The sequence below is a fragment of the Marmota marmota genome, unplaced genomic scaffold, assembly GCF_001458135.2.
Source record: "Marmota marmota marmota unplaced genomic scaffold, marMar, whole genome shotgun sequence".
NCBI lineage: Eukaryota > Metazoa > Chordata > Mammalia > Rodentia > Sciuridae > Marmota > Marmota marmota.
The window spans coordinates 58,333,980-58,352,585 of NW_025999900.1; the positions used below are offsets into that span (position 1 = coordinate 58,333,980).

The 18,606-nt window shown below is 56.2% G+C and overlaps 1 protein-coding gene across 3 annotated transcripts in view; it reads right to left on the bottom strand.

The window, feature by feature from the left end:
- Positions 1-237: 237 nt before the first annotated feature.
- Prima1 (proline rich membrane anchor 1) overlaps positions 238-18,606 on the bottom strand; it is a 47,591-nt gene continuing 29,222 nt past the window's right edge. Inside the window, exons 4-6 of one of the 3 annotated variants that reach the window (XR_007345950.1) lie at positions 12,236-12,365; positions 5,398-5,565; positions 238-3,048 (exon numbers count right to left, since the gene is read on the bottom strand). Coding sequence is in view for 1 of the 3 variants with exons in the window: in XM_048799244.1 (XP_048655201.1) it covers positions 12,312-12,365 (54 nt within the window). In the remaining 2 variants the exon portion in view is untranslated. Of the gene's footprint in view, positions 3,049-5,397; positions 5,566-12,235; positions 12,366-18,606 lie in introns of those variants that run through there. The other 2 variants (XR_007345949.1, XM_048799244.1) reach the window with 2 other exon arrangements.

Genomic DNA, 18,606 nt, shown 5'->3' on the forward strand with positions numbered 1-18,606 from the left:
CTGTGATTCCCATGAGCACTTGCCAAGTTGGGGTGACCAGTTTCTTCCATTTGCCTAGAACCTTTCTGATTTTATCCCAGAATATTGATCTCAGGTATTAAGATATAAAAGAGAGATAAGACACACACTATACCACGGAGCCCCGGGCTTGAGCAGAACCTCTGCCTAGCCCGCCCTCTCCTTTCTACCCCACACCCAGGGGCAAGTGCCCACTACAGATGACAACCGACAGCCATCTTTATAAGTATATTTTTATTGAAAATAAAAAAGTCACGGTGCTTCCTTCCTCATAAGCAGCTTTCGGTGCACCCCACCCCAAGGCTGCTGGTCCCACTTCCTATACAGAAGCCTCAGCATGAAATTGACATTATGGCTTGTTGGTGGACAAGACAGCTTCAACTTGTACATCTGTCCATTGAGACAGAACCCCAAGGGACAGGTCTTTTCCCCTGTACACACGGCACATTGCTAAGAAGGCAGTTTCAGGATATTTACATTCATGCATTACGTGTCTGATGCTACCTGGGCTGCTTAAATCATACTTTGTACAGATGCAGAGTATAGTAATTATATATATATATATATGTATAGATATCTCTTTAAATATATATAACTATATATAATATATATGTCTATATTTTTACACCTATTAGTCTTTCTTCCCAAACTTCCTCTAGAAGCCTCTAGGAACACCTGATGACTCCGGCAGATCCTAAATGCCATTGGGCTCCCCATCAAGATGGCTGAAGACATCTGAGAAAATGCTCAGGAGCATGCGTTTTCTCCTTGGCCTCAGAGCTCAGCCTCATCTGAGGATGGCCCTGCATTGAGCACCACAGATCCATTTTAAAGCAAAACGTCCTAAGCTCACATGCCCTTTGATCTTAGGAACTAAATTTCTGGTGGCCTCACTCTCTGCACTGTGTATCCTCTGAATGGCCAGCCCTGACGAGGGGGCTCCTCCTGGGTTTGCTCTCCCTGGGCAAGAAGGGATTTCACAAGCAAAGGTGAGGGGGTTCACATGCAAACCCAAGCCCTGGATGTCTCAGAAGCCAAAGCACAACAGACAGCTCAGTCACGGTTTCTGCAGGCCAAAGGTCAAATTTGGGCTAGGTCTGAGCCAAAGTTGGGGACAGTGGTACCTGGTGGCATGGAAAGCTGCACCATGCTGAACCTCCCTGGGTCTGGCCCAGCCTTCCAGGACCCTGTAGCCACAGGCCTCCCTCTAGCTGAAGGTACCTCCCGTGGCTCTGGAGCTTCTGACTAGCGCGGGGCCAGGTGGCATGAGTTCAGGGCCCTTCTGCCCAGGCATCTGTTCAGGACACCAGCGGCTTGCATACCACAGGAGGTGCAGGCCATGGGGGTGTGCTCTGGGGGGGTCTGCTGCATTCTCACCTTCCCTGCCCCTATTCCTCTGGCCTGCTTGTCACCAAGTACTGTGTCCCCAGAGTGCTGCACAGGGGCAGCCCTGTGCCAATGCCTAGGTGCTGGGGAAGCGAGATCCAGGTCCAAACCCAAGCCAAGTCCTCAAGCAGAAGAGAGGGAAGGAAGACAAGGCCCCCATGGGAGGGCATGCCCAGGGCTGTGCCCATCAGCCTGGGGCAAGAGAGTGGCTCACGGCTCCAGAGGCACATGGGCTCCAGGACAATGGACATTTCAGCCCAAATGGGGCTGATTTTCACCGCTGACAGTCTTCCCTGGATTTGAAAGTCTCACCTGCAGCCCAAACACTGGCCAGAGAAGCTCAGTGGTGACTTAGGTGGCAAAGCAGGTGCAACCAGTTAATTCCTACAAGGCCAGTGTGGGGGTGACGCAGGGAGCCATGGGGTCACAGTGCTCTCCTAACTGTCAAGGGATGCACAATCCCCAGGCCTTCCAGGGCGCAGCAATGAGCCCCCTAGGGCAGGTGACCATCTTGGAAACAGCTGGCAGGGCTGGGGGTCCCCGAGCCTGGAGGGTCCCTCCTTTCCCTCCCCTTCCTTCCCACCCTCGGGAGGGTTCGAGACTCTCAGAGGACGGGACCCCAGAGAAGACATTCACAGGGAGAAACTGGGCAGAAACACCTCTTTCTGGGGACTCTCAGGAGAGGGTCTGGGTGCCATGGTCAGGCCTCGGGAGACTCTGGGGGACACAGAGGATCTGCACGTGTGGTGGTTCTGCCTCTGCGGCAAGGCCTGGCTCACACGGGGGCTCGTTCCTGTGGGGCCAGGTGTGGGGCTGGGAGCAGGCGCAGGGGCCGCGGCCGTGGCCTGGCCTAGGCTCCTGGGACACACCGCCTCAGTGTGGACGAGCCCCTCTGGCTGCTCCTAGGGGATCTGCAGGTGGGGCTCACCACCCCATGGCAGGCAGACAGGACCTCGGGGCCCAGGTGTGGCTGGGGACAGAGGGTGGAGCAGGCCGGGAAGACTGAAGACGATCGAAGGGGGGTAAGGACAGATGGGTGGGAAGCACCTTTGAAAGGGGACGTCTGTCTCATGGCTGTGTCGATGGCTTCTGTTGGGATGTTCACAGAGAAGCAGGTGGGCTTCCTGGAGGGGGGGTTCGGGGCCTGGGGCGGGCTTTGGATCACCTCTCTTTTGGCTAAAGAGGGGGCACCTCCCCAACCCAGCAGGCAGACCCTGTCTTCCTCAGAGTGCGTGCTTCAGGTAGCAGCTGGGGGACAGTCAGGGGACCAAACATAAGATGAGGAGGAGGAGGAGGAGGAAGCCGAAGGTGTGAGGCTGCATGCAGGGGCCAGGCTCAGCTTGATGTCCGCGTAGCCCCTGCCCCAGGGCTGACCGGGGCTGGCCAGGGAAGAGGGTGGGTTCTCCTCAGAAGGCCCGAAGCCTGCACGACAATGGAGTCCGGGGCAAGCCTGGAGTCAGCTTGTGTCCACTTGGCTTCCCACGTCCACTAGTACCACCAAGGTGTCCCTGTGGCCATCGGTTCTGGGCCTGGGGGTAGACTCACACCACCGCACTGTTCACGTCCACCCCTTTGTTGCTCTGGGAGGAGCTCATGGGGTACTCGGCGATGCTGGTGCCATTTTCATCTTTTCTCAGTGGTTTCCTAGAAGGGGGTTGGGGAGGCAGGGACATCGTTAGATACCAGTGACTGCGGGGTGGACCTCTGTAAGTCCTGGAATGAAGCCCTCTCTTCTGGGTTAGCATCCTTACACTGCTGGCCCTGTGGGGTCCATCAGAAGCTGGACTGTTCGTAACTAGAGTGACCATATTATGTAACATGCAATCTAGGAGATGAGACCATTGCTAACCAAGCAGGCCTGAACTGGGACTGTTTAGACAGATCAGAACGTACAGTCAGCCTCATAGGATCAAGTGTGGAGTGATCTCATTGATTGTGGTCATGAACATGGACACAGGGGGAGCAGACAGTGAATAGAAAGAGGCACCAATGGGCAGCTTTACCCTCTTGCTTGTGTGGCCAACGGAAAATGGTAAATATGATGAAGGGCATGGTGTGGTCGGAATAATGGAGGAGGGGGTAGTGGCAGTGGTGATGGTGGTGATGACGGTGATAGTGGTGATGGTGGAGGAGGTGGTAGTGGTGATAATGGTGATTCAGGTGGTGGTGGTAGTGGCTATGGTGATGGTTGTGGTGGTGATGGTGATAATGGTGGAGGAGGTGGTAGTGCTGGTGATGATGGTGGTAGTGGTAAAATGCTGGAGGAGGGGGTAATGGCAGTGGTGATGGTTGTGGCAGGGTAATGGCAGTGGTGATGATAGTGATGGTTAGACCCAGGGCAGCAGTGACAAAGTGATGATGATGATGGCGATGGATGCCCAAATTGAATTACCATACATCTGTGCTTTTTGAACCCTTCATCCTAAACCATCTGCAGCTCATTTCAGAGGCTACTGAACCCCAAGGTCCATTGTTCTATCCACACAGGGGACCAGGGCCATTGGAGGGAGGCTCTGAGAAAGCCCCTGCTCAGTTGCTGAGCTCCTGAAATCTCTGTGCTACTGTCTGTCCTGGCTCCAGTCATTCGGGAGAGCTCCAGCCCCACCTGGAGTATCTACACCCTCCTGGTCTGGGCTGCCCATTCGGGGTCCCAGCTCTATGCCACAGTCCTGCTGTCCTGGGTGGACCTGATCCCGTCAGGCACCTCCCAGGTCCCCAGGACTGAGCCTGAACGGGCACTTGCTGAGTGCTGTCTCCACTGAACATTGTGGCCACCGTGAAAAGCTCAGGACGATTGCATGTGCCTTCTCGAGTGTCCCCAGAGCCTCCCAAAGGCCATGTGAGCGGGGCTGGCCCTTGGTGGCTGGCTCCATGCCTGCGATGCAGCCTGTCTGAATGAGCCTGGTGGAGGGAGGTCTGTAAGGAGATGGCCAGTGGCAGCCTGGGTGGAATTGTGGGCCTCGGAGAAGAGGGCTGAGCTGCAATCTGCTCACGGCTCCCTTCTCCCCTGTGGTGGAAGATGCTCACAAAACCAGGAGGAATTGGGGGACCACTCTGCGCTGTCAAGCCTGGCCCAGGGCTTCTTCTAGAAAGGGAAGGGGACACCCACACTTCCTGCCACTTTGTGCAAAGCAGTCTTCTCAGACATGTCCTTGTCCCTCCTCAGAGTTCCCCAAAGAAGCAAGGCTGGAGTCAAGGGTCGCTTTATGGGAAACTGAGGCTTAGGGAGGGCTTTGACCTGCTGGGGATGATGGGACCACCACCCCCTGCCCCTGCATCCTGGGCCACACACCCTCCCAGTATTGGGACAGCATCCCCTAAAAATGGGTCCAAGCTCCTGTGGGCATGGGAGGGCCTCCCTTACCCTCCTGCAGGGTCCTCCACACCTGGCTCTTTCATTCACCTCTAACCTGGGACGTCTCATGGCATGGGGTCCTAGAACCCTGTCGAGGGAGAGGCTCACAGACACCTGCACATGGTGAGGGGAGAGGGTGGCATCCAGGGCTTTCCTGAGAAGTGGACGTGGCATGCTCCCCTCCTGCCACTGGAGCCAAGTCCCCAGCCATTGTGCTCCCCGAGCTGTGGCCCAGAGCTGCTCCCAAAGCCTCTGGGCTTCAGTAGTACCCAGGGGAAGTGGGGTTTTTACCTAGAGCAGAACAGTAACATTGATGTAGCACTTAGGGGCAGAAGTCACAGCTCAGGGAAACCTGGCTCCGTCACTCTCTGGCTGTGTATCTAGGGCAAGCTGAGCAACCTCTCTGTGCCTCAGTTTCATCATCTATAAAATGAGCACAGTAATGGTGTCCATTTCATAGGCTGGTTGGGAGGATTAATTGTGTTAGTGCATGTCAAGCACTTGGATGAGCATCTGGCAAACAGTAAGTGCTCCATAAGTGCTTGTTAACTCTTTGCTCTGCTGCTAGAAGGTGCCAGCAGGGGCTGCTCCACTGGCTGGTAGTGGTCAGCATCCTCCAGTCTGCACAGGCTGCCTACCTAACACGTGCCCGTAACGATCCAGAAGGGCTATGGGGCGATGCTAGGACCCAGCCTGGATCTGGGCTCTGTGGGCCAGTCAGGGCTGGTCCCCCAAACCAAGGAGAGGCATGTCCACCCTGGTCCAGGCAGAGACGGCCACCGAGGGCTCCCTAAGTGGCATGGTTCCTAAAACCAAGAGAAAGGTAAGTGAGCTCTTCCTTGGCCGCGCTCAGGAGGCCAGGCCCTCCCACCTGCCACCTCTCGTGCCCCTGTGGCATGGGAGCAGCAGGCGCTCTGTGTTCTCTGCTCAGAGTGTTGTACTGACGACTCTGGATGCCCGCAGTCCAGCGACCTTGGCAGAAATTGTGCCTGCCTTGGGCAGGAAGTTCCAGGACCCAGGTGGCACTCTGGGGCTGACGGTGGCGCTTCCACCCTCCACCGCGGCTCTGCTGGAGATGCTGCAGGCAGGGTGCAGCTCGGGTGGCTGAGAGGGGCCCCCAGCTCCCCCTAGTCTCACCCCACCCTGGAGGGTTTGCTTTCAACAAAGTGGGGGTTACAGGTCCCAGGTTCTCCCTGCCAAAGGCATCCACCTCCCCGCTGCCCAGCCCAGGACACACACACACACACACACACACACACGGCAGTGGTCGGCCACGGGATGGGACTCCTCTGAAGACTATAGACTTCCCTGACTCTGGGTCAAGAAGCCACCAAGCTATCCCTGTGAGGAGCAGCAGTCCCACTTCCAGGCCTGGGCACCTCCCCACCATGTCCCAGGCAAAGATGAGCCAGGTCTGAGCACCTGCACACCTGGGTGGAAGCTGAGGGTCTTGACTAGATCCCCGGCTTCTGCTGAGAGGCCTCCTCCAGGGAGCCACATGCCCAGAGGGGACAGTGGAGGGCGTGGCTGGCTAGGCAAGGGTCCTCTCACAGGCTCTTCCCTGCATCTCCCCTAAGCTCTGTGGCTGGGATTCATTCAGGATGATGCCCTTCCCAGCCAGGATGCTGGAGAAAGGACCGAAGGGCCACTTACAGAAGCCTGGACAGAGAGCCTCCACGCTAGCTCAAGTTCAATGACCATCCTTCAAGCCCCTGAGATGCCAGCATGGCTGAGGGGGTAAAGGCCCTTTGCTGGAGGGTCTCTGGGCAGGAGTGGCCCCAATGGCACCTGTCTCATTGGGACACTGGGAACCTGCTTCTCTGAGGCTCCAGGAACAATGACTAGTCCAGAACCTTGACCCAGTGGGCCTGGGGAACTGGCTTCAGAGAGGGGTGAACTTCTTCATGACAAAAGAAAAAGGCCCCAGAGCTGGGCACAGTGGCACACTTGTAATCCCAGCACCTCGGGAGGCTGAGGCAGGAGGATGGTGAGTTCAAAGCCAGCCTCAACAAAAACAAGGTGCTAAGCACTCAGTGAGACCCTGTCTCTAAATAAAATACAAAATAGGGCTGGGGGTGTGGCTCAGTAGTCGGGTACCCCTGAGTTCAATCTCCGGCACACACAGACACACCAAAAAAAAAAAAAAAGGCAGAGCTCTGTTTGGGTCCATGTCAGCCAGCGCTGATGGAAAGGAGTCCACGCAAGCTCCTGCATCCAGGGCAGCCTGACACCCGCCACATCCCGTCTCAGCCCAAGCCCTTCTTGGAGGCAGGACAATGGTGATGATGGTGGGAGACACTGTGGCATCCGGACTCAAAAGGAGCCAGTGCGTTGACCAGGGAGAAGCCAAACCCCAGACAGCCCAAGGACGGGGCAAGGCCCAGGGGCAGTGCTGGCCTCGGGGGCAATGAGTCTGGATTGTGCAGCAAAGTGTAGGTGCTGGCTCCTCGAATGCAGCAGGTGGCCCAGGACGGCAGGTGGTTTCAGCAGTTGAGGCTGTGCCCCGAGGCCCAGCACTTGACCAGCAGAGGCCCCTACGGGGAGTGTGCCAATGTGCACTCAATTCCCAGCAGGAGAAGTGGTGACCTGGACTTCCAGCCAGGGACAGCACTTGGGCGTGCGTGTGTGTGTGTGTGTGTGTGGGGGGGGGGTTACGGGTGCCTACACAGACAGCAGAGAGACATGACAGGAGGGAACAGCTGTCCAGCCCCAGCTACTACATCAGGCCCCCACCTGGCCACAGGTGTTTGTCCCTGAGATAGACCAGTCGCAAAGCCCAAGGGAACCCCAGATGCATTCCAGGTGTATTTCTTGCTCTTGAAGTTCATGGTGAGTGGAAAGTAGACGAAGAATTTCCATCCTGTCCTAAATCCCTGGGCCTCCCTGGGGCTTTGGGCCAGCCTGCCTCTGTGTCCCCTGTCCCTACCCTTCATCTAGTGGCCTGAGTAGGGAGGGGAGTGGAGGTGGCTGGCCCCTGGCCAGTAGCCGTGCTCCATGGGGTGGATGAGGAGGTGGCAGGTGGCGGGACCCTTCATGGTGGGGCCCGAGATGTCACGCACAGGTGGGAGGGAGGCTATGACACTCTGAGGTGGAGGGGAGCTGCTGTGTCACGGAGCTAGAGTGTGGAGGAGGCTGAAGAAGGACTCAGGGGGAAGGGCAGAGATGGCAGAGGGTGGAGGAGACCGAACCTGGTGCCAGGGTGGGGCCTGGCATTGAGCCCTGGGCACATGCTATTTACTCCAAACAGATTCTCCTTCACTCACCCAGAGAGAAGGGGGGGAAATGAGTTTGCTGGAATTCTAAATGGCCTTCGTCAAGTTCAAAGGTGGAATCTGGCACGTGTGTAAACAGGCCTCCATTCAAGCCAGAGAAATGGTCACCAAGTGGCCCCTGGTGCAGGTGCCGTGCCAGGCACAGCAGGGAGAGATGAGTGAGAGGAGTGGGATCCCGGCTTTACCTCTAGAAAGAAGGATGCACAGGCGGAGCCATGGACTCAGACAAGCAGTTGGGCAGGGAAGAGAGAGATCTGGCATTTTTTCCATTTGCTCATGACCTCTCCAAGGCTGCTGTGGTTCGGACCCCAGGGAAACTCATCCCCAGCCCTGTCTGGCAATGCAGCTGCCCAGGTAAGTGGGTCTGCTCTGCAGGAAGGAAGAACAAACCCCTATCTGGGCCACCCTGAAGTCCCAAAAGAATGTAAATTCTGGAGAAAAAAAAAAACTACTTCCACTGATGAGCTTTCTATGGAGTGTATATTTGGGCCCGATCTTATAACAAGTTCCTGAAGGAATCAAGATGAAGAAATGAAGCCCCGGAGCGGGGTGGGGGAAGCCAAGTGTGGAGAGTTCCAGACAGAAGCCTGTTTGGAGTGCTGGTCCCGGGAAGCTGCTGCGGGGACCGCAGCCCAGTGGCTACACAGCAGGCCCAGAGAGCCACCAGGCCCCCTGCAGAAGGACGGAGTCTCCAAGAGGAAACTGGCACCATGGGCCTGAGCACACCGAGAGGAAACCCAGGAAAGCAAAGAAACTGTGGTAAACGGCAGGCTCACAGGTTAGACTAAGGTCACCACTGATATCCTGAGCCCCACCCTGGGAGGCCACCCATGGAGGACGGAAGAGAGGAAGAGTTTTGAGGGTCTGTGGGTTAGGGGTGCCGGCCCTGGTATTCCATAGTGGAAAGTTAGTAGATAATGTTCCAAATTGGAGGAAAACTCAAATAGCTGTGTGCACTTCACTTAGAATCAGAGGAGACACAGCAGGCAACAGCTGTCAGAAGTGGCCGCCTCTCAAGAACGAGATGGGGAAGAGCAGCGGAAGTCAGGGGCTGTTGTTTCCCTAATAACTTTATGGCACATAGGACATTTTAAATTATGTGCATGTATTAACTCTGACAAAAATAAAAACTGAATTAAAAGGTGGTAATGAGTGCGCAAAGCCCTAGCCACACTTTTGAATCATTAAGCTCTTTAAAAAAGTGTGCACAACACGCCTGACTTGCCGGTTGGTGGAAGCAACCCCCCTGCGTCCCCTCCTTCTGTGTCCGCTCACCTTCTCTTCGTAGCAATGTCTTTTAAACCACCTTGTGGATTAGTTTGTGGGTGTGGGCTTGTAATCTGCCTGTCTCACTGGCAGGATGAGGATGGGGTCTCAATCCTGTTCACTCTGCATCCCTGGAGCCTGGTCTAGGCCCTGGCATACAGAAGATGCTCAATACCCGTGGACCAACACCAACTTTCTGAGAAGCCCTGTGCCAGTCAAGGGCTTTTCCAAGTCACCACGAAAGAAGCTGGGGCATTCAAAAGTGCTCATTCCACAGGAAGTGGCTCAACAGTACATCTAGTAATAGCTGGAGTGCAGGCTCTCCAGCCCGGCCCGAGAGTACCCACTGCACTGACCACAGTCCAGTCTGTAGGACCGGGCTCCCCGTCGGCCCCACCGTCGCAGCCTGAACACGAGACAGAAATGGCTGTCAAGAGGTTCAATGGCGAAGGCACAGTGATAGCAAGGACCAGGGCCCTGAGGCCCCCAGGCAAGGCCTCTGCCTGTCCTTGGGGTGTGGGTGCCTCTACACAGGAGCATGGTGTGTGTGGGGGTCATCTCTCCTCAACACAGGGGCTTTCATGGGGTGAAAGGGTGCAAAGGCCACCCCAGGAGGGCAGCTCCCTGCTGAGTGTCCCCAGGTCACTGGGGCAGTGGGTGCCTTGAAATTTTATCTTGGTGACTCGATGGCTCACCCTGATTTAAGATTCCTCTTCCACTGTGGACTAAGAGGCTTTGGTTGTCTGGACTCTCAGAGGTTCTGTCTGCCCTCAGCCTCTCCCCTGGTCCTGGAGGATGAGGTTCCTGGGAATGCTGACCACTACACCTCCCTTTAACGAGGCCTCCCGACTATCTTGACCCCAGATGCTCAACCTGGCAACTCCCAAATCGCCTCCTTCCTACCCCAGCTGATTCTAGAACCATCCTCCTGCAACCTGGCTCTGAAAGGCTGGACGGGGGCCTTTCATGAGATGGAAATCCCCCCCTGGGACTGGAGGCTGCGAGAGCTCAGAAACGTGGGGCTTCTCACTGAATTTTTCTTTCACAGTGTCGCGGGCTGTTTCTGTTTCCTGAGAGGAAAGGCATGTTTCAGATGAATTATTGACCAAAAAGAAATGGCCGAGAGCAGGAAACCCTCCATCTGCTCTGGGGAGACGTGCAGACAGACCTGGCTAGCACAAGGCTCTCTACAGCCCCCCCAGGGCAGGCCCCCAGGGCTCTGGAAGCCGGGCGGTCTCTTCCTCCACCTGCAGTGTGCAGGCCCCCTCCTGGCACCAGGTATTGTGTTTCAAGGACACTGTCTCTGGATTAGGGACAACCTGAAGGCAGAGGCTGGGTCTTATTCCCCGTGTCCCAATCTTGGCCAAGAGGTGGATGGGCATCATGACTGTCTCCATGTGCCCCCGGCTGCCATTTCACTCTCTCCCTGCTTGGCACCCCAGGAGGCTCATCTCAGACCACATCTCTCCATTTCCCTGGCATCTTGGGTTTGGCCACTGGAGGACCCACAGGAGACCTGAGAGGCGCAGAGATGCTGGGGGACATGTCCTCTCCTTCCTCTGTGTCTCCACCAACTTCCAGCTGGGCAGACCCTCCCTGAGGGCTAAGTTTCCGTCCCCTGTCCCCTTGGCTGCTGTGCTGGGGAGCTACTGCCCCATGGCTGCTCTGGCTTCATCAGCTCCGTTTGCTCCCTGGACTTGCCCATGGCCCTAGAAAAAGCTGCCACAGCCCCTGGAGGGAGCCTTCCCTTCATGCTCCTTCCCTGGTCATCCCCTAGCCCTCTCAGAGCCCAGCTCAGCTAAGGCAGGGCAGCACTACCCTGACGAGATGCTAGTGCGAGCTCTGTCTGTCTGTCCTTCCCAGTGCTGCAGACTCACCCTGCCACACTCACAGGCCCCCCTTTTCTGCACCCCTGAGCAAGAGCAGGAACATCCAACACTGGAATCAAACATATTGGTAAAGTGGTGCCATGGCCAGGGCTGGGCTCTGGAGTCACATGGTTCTGGGCTTAAATTCTGACTTGACTGCTCCCCGGTTGTACCATCCTGGGCAGCTCCCTAACTCCTCAGGGCCGCAGTTTCCTCATCTGCAAATGGGGCTGTTTGGAAAGAGATGAGGCAAAGAGGAGCCAAGAGTGTGGGTGAGGGGGTGAACCCGGTGCCTGGCGAGGAGTTGACCACAGTTATTCCCTGGGTATTTACTGTCGTTTTAGAGACTGCCCTGCAGCATGGGCACTGGAGAAGGGGGGTTCTGGGCTGGGAGGTCCATGCCCAGGGCATGGCCTGTGCTGCTTGCAGCAGCCACGCTGGGTCCTGCTGCTGGGTCTGGCCTCTTCCGCTCACTTGCCAGGACACTGTTGGCCCCCTTCCTGGATGCTTGATCATGATTCATTTTAAGACTTTCAACTTGATGATGTTAGTCTCTGCTTTTGAATTATTGAGGTGAGGTCGCATATGCCAACAGATTAAAAGAGGTAAATTAAACGTTTTAGGTGTTATGATCATTCTTCACAGGGACGGCAAGGAATTAAAAACGCTTTCTTAGATACACCGTATTATTAACAACTCCCATTACCCTTTGGAGTTTGGCAATATTTTTTGTTCTTTTGGGTTGCGCCGGGCCTGACACACAACTGGTGCACGTCAAACGCTCGTGGAATCAAACTCCCTAAAAAAAATGGGGCATCGTGACTGAGGTTTACTTTAAAATATTCCAGCAACAAGAAAGAAAGAAAGAGGAAATAGATGCAGCAAATACAGCAAAACCTCGGAAACTGCGGGATCAGGGCGAGGGCACAGGGAAGTTTGTTGTACAGTCTTTCTGCTTCTTATGGGCTCAGCAATTGCTATGATTTTAAAAAGTGCTGGAGGGTGGGTGGAGGAGCCCGGAGCCCAGCGGGTTCCCCCCGGGACTCAGAGCTGGGCACAGTGACACTCACCTTTTTATGGCTTTGTAGCAAATGATGACGAGCACGGTCAGGAACACCAGGGCGGCACAGCATACGGCCACGATGATCACCAGCCCCGACCACCAGCTCTCCTCATCGGGGCACGAGGTAGAGTTGGGAACTGGAAGACACAGGAGCAGCTGAGTCTCAGGGGGAGCATCAGAGGTGGGACCATCGCGGGTGCCACCAGCATGGACCTTCTGGACATCATTACCCCCAGGAAGGCCCTCTGACCTTTCCTGCAGTCCCACCCCCAGCCTGCGGCGGGTGACGTCATGCCTGGCTCCCAGCCAGCCCCTCCCCCATGCCACCATCCCGGCCCTGGCGTGCGCAGAGCAGGGGTTAAGTGCCGCGCCCAGGCCATCCATCCTCCCTTGGCATGAGCTAACTGACAGCCGGGTCAGGTTTAATTTCCCATGAAAAATAACAGAACATCTCATTCTCTCAGTTGAGGCATTAAATCCGGTTCCGCTACAGGTGGGGGTGGGGAGCAGGCTCACAGGGGACTCCAGGGGAGGAGAGAGAAAAGGAGGCCGTGAGGTCAGTTTCTTAAGCTAATTGTTGCAAGAGGCTGGCTCTGTGCAGTCGTGGGTCTGGCCCAGTGGGGACACCTGCGGTCATCTCAGTTTGTATGGGGGTGGCCAGAATGTGGAAAAGTGTCATCAACAAAGCACCTGGCACTGGGTGCCATGAGGCCTTCTCATTGTTATCCCACCCATGAAGTCTTTGGGGTGAATCTGCACCTCCTCGATATGGGCTGTGTCGGGTGCCTCTGAAGCACAGGTGTCAAGAGGCAGGCTCAGGTCCCCTTGAGAAAGCAAAGACACCGCAGAGCTTCATCCCAGAGCGAGGTCCTGGAAAGACCTGGCACAACTGGAAAGCCGTGCTGGGGACAGCAGAGGGGCTGGGTGGGGGAGGAAGGAGAAGGAAAGGGAGGGAAGGTAGAAAAGAGAGAGGAAGAGAGGAAGGGGGATGGACGGCGGTCAAACAGACAGTGCCAGCCTTGGGTAGGTCTTCAAGACACAAGAATATACCCAAAAGAATCAAATATGCCCAGCCTCTGTCCATTCAAGAATAAGTGACTTGAGGACAGCCCCAGGACTTGGGGGACAAGTGGGGACCCTCCTAAGGACAGGCAAACGGTCTTATCATTCTGATCCAGGGGTTAGCTCCACCTCACGTGCACCCCTGACAGCTTTGACCAAGGTGTCCACCTGCAGAGGCCACAGCCCATCACAACACAGAACATCCCCACACCCTAGAAAGTACCTCTTTCTAGCCAGTCCCCACCCTGAGGGCAATGGCTATTCTGATTTCTAAAATCATAGATTAGATTTGCTTGTTCCCGACATTCACATAAACAGAGTCGCCAACGTCTTCTTGTTTTTCCTTTATCCAGAGAGTGGTGGAGACTCGTCTGCAGGTTGCACACTTGAGTATTCCTTCCTCTCTGTAGCTGAGCAGAACTCCACCACGTATGCTACCATTTGTTTACCGTGTCCCTGTTGATGGACACCTAGGCTATTCCCAGGTTTTTGAGCTGCCGAAAGTCGTGCCTGTGAGCCTTTGTGGAGACATGTTTTCATATTTCTCTTGGGTAAACACTCGGGGTGGGGCTGCCGGGTCCTGGGGTCTGTGCAGATTGGCCTTAAAAGGAACTGCAAGCTGCTTTTCCCCAATGCTCCCACTTTTGTTCTCTCCTGGGTAGAACCGCGGAAGATGCAGAGGAGATGGAGAGACGGTGGTGACTGAGTTGTTACTGAATTAACAGCAGCTGGATTAAGAGATCCAGGAAGCTATTATGCACTTCCCAGGGGGCTGGTGCTAAAACACCATTAGCAAATGCAAGGTCCTCAGGGTTGGACCTCAGATCCCACGTATAATCAGCTGTGCTTCCCATGAAACGGCTGGGACAAGAATGCCACTGGGCTGCCCCAGCCAGGGCACGATCAGGTACAGGATCCAAAGTCTAAATAAACTCAAGTAAGGGGAGGGCGGCCCAAAGAACTCCCACTTACCTCTTGAGGAACTTGCTCGATGTCTTTTCTTTTTTGAAATATCAAACCCCAAATCCTTCCTCCCATTTCCTCAGTTGAGGTGTCCCTGACTTGGGCAAGTCTTCCCAGGGTGACCAGACAGAGATCCAGGCCCCTTCCCTAAGCAGCAGTCGCCGCGGGGGTCAGACATACCATCAGATCACGCAAGGCTGCCTGTCCCCACGGGGCCCACATGCCAACGCCTTACCCCCTGTTCTCACTGCCAAAGAATCGGTTCTGGTTTCTGTGCCAGGGGTTGTTTCCCCCAACAGTAGCACTTTGGTGGTCACAATCCCAGCAGCTATGGACACTCATGTCCGTGAATGAGATATTAATGCCCAAGGTAGAACTGTCCCTTGAAAGATGCCAACAGGGCGAGAAATTCCATCAGCTCGAGGAGCCGCACTTGGAATCACTCGATTCCACAGCTCCTCCTTCCCCTGCATAACCGTCAATGGGGTAGGAATGTCCTTTGTATGGTCACTTTTCAAAACACAATGTATCCTGACAGCAGTAAGTTCTAGCTGAGTGTCCCCCTCCAGCATTCAGAAGAAACAGCTTTCCCAGGGGCCAGGCTGGAGACCTCAATCTTTGGGCTACCTGCCAGGCCTGCCCCCGCCTCAATTTCCCTGTGCTGGATGTGGCCAGTACCTCTCTCCAGAGATGACAAGGCAGCTCATTGTGTAGGTAGCTGACGGTTTGTACCTGAGAGGACAGTGACCTGAATGTGCTCATTCATTCATTCATCTACCAGATACACACATGGAGCGCGCCTGCTGCTCGGCACTGTGCGGGGAGCTGGGGCTCTCAAGATGAATCAGACGGAACCCGCGCCCTCCCTAGGCCTGGTGCCAGCTACCCCGTGAGTCACTACAAAGCTGACTGAGACCTGATCCTCTTGCTCAGGGAGCCGGCAGTCTCCAAAAGAAGAGGCACGCACAGATGGCTAACCTGCCAGGTGAGGTCATCTGTGGCTGCAGGGAGGGTGGCTCAGGGGCAGGAGTGATGCCTCGTGAGAGACCGGGAGCAGACAGGGGAGGCCAACGCAGTCAGACTGTCAAGGCTGCCGAGCTCCTGCCTCCTCTTGTCACTCTCTCTGCACATGACAGAAAGGCAGGAGGTGTCCTGGCATCTCAGAGGTCGCCATACCCTTTCTGAGTCTCGGCGAGGCTTTGCCTGCTGTATTCAGGAAACATTCCTGTTGCCTAGAGGAATGGTGAGACTAGACTGGCCACCAAAGAGGACAGTTTAGAAAGATCTAGGCTTGTTTTGAATTCATCCGAGGAGCCGCGTTCTTAGGAAACGTTATCATTAAAAGCTCTGGGACTTCTAGCTGGGTGCAGTCGCACGCCTGTAATCCCAGCGACTTGGGAGGCTGAGGCAGGAGGATGGCAAGTCTGCAGCCAGCCTGGGCAACTTGGCAAGGCCCTGACTCAAAATAAAAAACCAGAAGGGCTGGGGTGGAGCTTGGTGGTAGAGTGCCTCGGGGCTCGATCCTAGGTCACACACACACACCAAAGAGCCCCGGCTGCTGCTTCCACCCACCCCCGAAACACAAACCTGCCAAAGACCAGATATGCAAAACAAGGGTCCTCACAGAAGAGGACATTAGGCCACAAGAGACAAGAACCGAGTGAGGCGGGTCCAGCCCTGGGCCCACCTGCCGCCTGGGCAGTTTCTCTCAGTGGTGCCGGAGGGGAGCAGCCTGGCAGGGCCCACCAGGTGCCAGTCCAGGGAGCTCCCAAGTCAGAGAAAGCCTGTCCCCAGGGGAACTCTGAGGAGAGGAGCGAAGCCCAAAAACAAATCCCTGGCTGAGCATGATCGGGCCTCGCGGCAGGTGCTACAGAAGAAATGGAGGCGAAGAAGCCGCCCTGCAGGTGCCTGCAGAGGAAGCAGAGAAGCAGGAGCTTCAGATGCCCCCTGGACGGGTCCCGAAGGCTGAGCTCACGGGGACCAAGTGGTTTCTAGGGAGAAGTGGGGGCTGGTGGCTCCACCCCAGGTCCAGAGCCACAAAAGAACTGTGAGCTCCGGCCAGCCCTCCAGCCGCTCTCAGTGAGGGACGCCTCCCCGGGTTCCTCGTGGGTTTGTGGCTATCGCATGAGATGACAGAGGCAGAGTTCCTGTGGGTCGGAGGAGCACAGCCACCTTCACCCGGCGATGACTGCAGGCTCACCATTTGGCATCTCCCCTTGTAGCAGTAGGACACTGAGGACAGAGCCGGTGTCCTAGGACAGCTCCCAGCCAACTCGGCCCACTAACCCCGGGGATATGCAACCCGGGGAACAGCTGGCTCCATCAGAGCCAGAGCCAGCTGTTTGGAGAAGTTGTGCACAGATGTTTGGCTGTCGGGGGACTGAGCAAGAGACGAGCGAATCAGACAGCAGTGAATAGTTTGGAAGCAATCTGTTTCGCAGCATCGCTTTCAACAGTAATGCAGTCTGCTTCCAGGAGAAGGGAGTGACAGCCGTGTCATTTGTTTTAAAACCACTTTTCCATCTTGAGTCGGAGGCTCCGTCGGTGGCTCAGCCTCTTGGCCCTGTGTGTGGCCTCCTCACGAGGCCAGCCATTCGCTCACGCCGCATCCTGCTTGTTGAGCATAGCCTGAATTTCAGGCACTGTTGGGACACGGTGGGCCTCGGGGACGTCATCAGACGTCTCTCCCAACTTCCAAAGACTTTGGTGACTCATGCGTGCCCAGGGGCCTGAGTGGTTTCCTTCGGTCCCCAGGAGCTGAATGTCTCAGCTTAACTGGCCTTAATTACGATCAGGGGAGGCGGCTGCCCACAGTGGCCATCTGCCTCCAGCCTCCTCCAAAGCCAGGTGACCAGCCCCACTGACACGTCAGGCCAGTGCCTGCTTCTGCAGTCACCAATGCTGTGGAGACGGGTGTCCATCTCCTGCCAGGGGCGAATGTCCATGAACCTGCTTCCCAAACAGCAGACAAGCCCTGCCATTCCCAGGGGAAAATGAAGGCAGAGCTGTGTGGGCTGGGGTCACCTCTCCTTCAGGGGTTCCTATGGGATTGGTGACACCACCAGGCAGAGGTGACAGCAGTCACAGGTCCCCACTTCAAGCGACGGTCTAATGGCACAGTTGGTCCTTCAGTGTGGAGGGCCCCTCTCTGGACTCCTGAAGGGTCCTCAGGAAGTTGTCCAGTGTGTGGGACTCTGAGCAAAGAAGTGCCCAAGGGTCTCAGTGTCACCCCAGCGGGCTGTGACTTCTCACTTCTTTCTGGCTCATGAGAGCAGCATGGGGACAGGGAACTTTGTCAAAGGCTTGTGTGGTGTCAGAACCTGTGTCACAGACTCTTAGGACAAAGGAGGAAACCGAGGCTGTGCCCATGGCCGCACGGGGACCAGGCCTTAGTCCTTGTGACTGTCAGTGCTCTTTAAGTACCGTCCTAAAGCACCGCAAATGGTGCGGGTTCTCAGAAGCTCCTTCGTGGGTAGACAGCCCTTCTCCTGCCTGGGGGCCCAGGGCCCGGGCTTGTTGGGCTGCTGGACGCAGACTCAGTGTCCACTGAGGAAGGCGCTTGTGAGGGCAGGGGCGCCTCCTCCCTCTCGCACCCCCACCCCACAGAGCCCCATTGTCTCTGGACACAAGGGACTGACTCTCAGGCCGCCACTCTCCACTTCTGGACACCAGGCATCCACGGGGAGGCCTGTGCCAGGGGCGCCCACCTCCCACAGGGGCCCCGGGGCCAGCGTGGGTGTGGGGCGGCTTGCTGGTTTCTTGCCCTGAAGGTACCAGAGTACATGGCTGGACGCACAAGTCACAAGGACAACGTTGGACCTCGGGGCTTGTGCCGATCTCTGAGATCAGCCCCCACTTCTGGGGAGAAATAAGAAATTGCCTTGGGAGTTGCTCCAGGTGGACAGGACACCCCTTCTCTGCTGCTGGGATGTGACCTCAGGCTTCTGGGTCTTGGGCAAAAACCCCCCTTTCTTAAGTCTTCCCAATCCTCCCTCGGGCTGCAGCTGGAAGCCGCTGGCTGCCCAGTTACCAGCACTCAGCAGAGGGAGCGGGTCCCTGGGGTGCCAGGCTTTGGGGAGATGGGTTTTCCATGGTCTTAGCCAGGCTGGTTGTCCCTGTCCTTCTGCCTCTAACTGGCTTAGGGGTGCGGTGATTCTGGCTGGTGATGGAGAGGGAAGGCCTGCTGGGGCTTCAGGAAAGGGCCTCCTGGCCCTGAGGGAGAGACCGGGAAGAGGCAGACCCCTCCGCCTGGACACCACGCTGTCCTTCTTTGTTCCACAGCAGGGCAGCTGATGGGGCTGAGGGTCCGGGTAGCAGGTGCTCTCGTGTGACATGAGGGGATAAGGAAGGAAG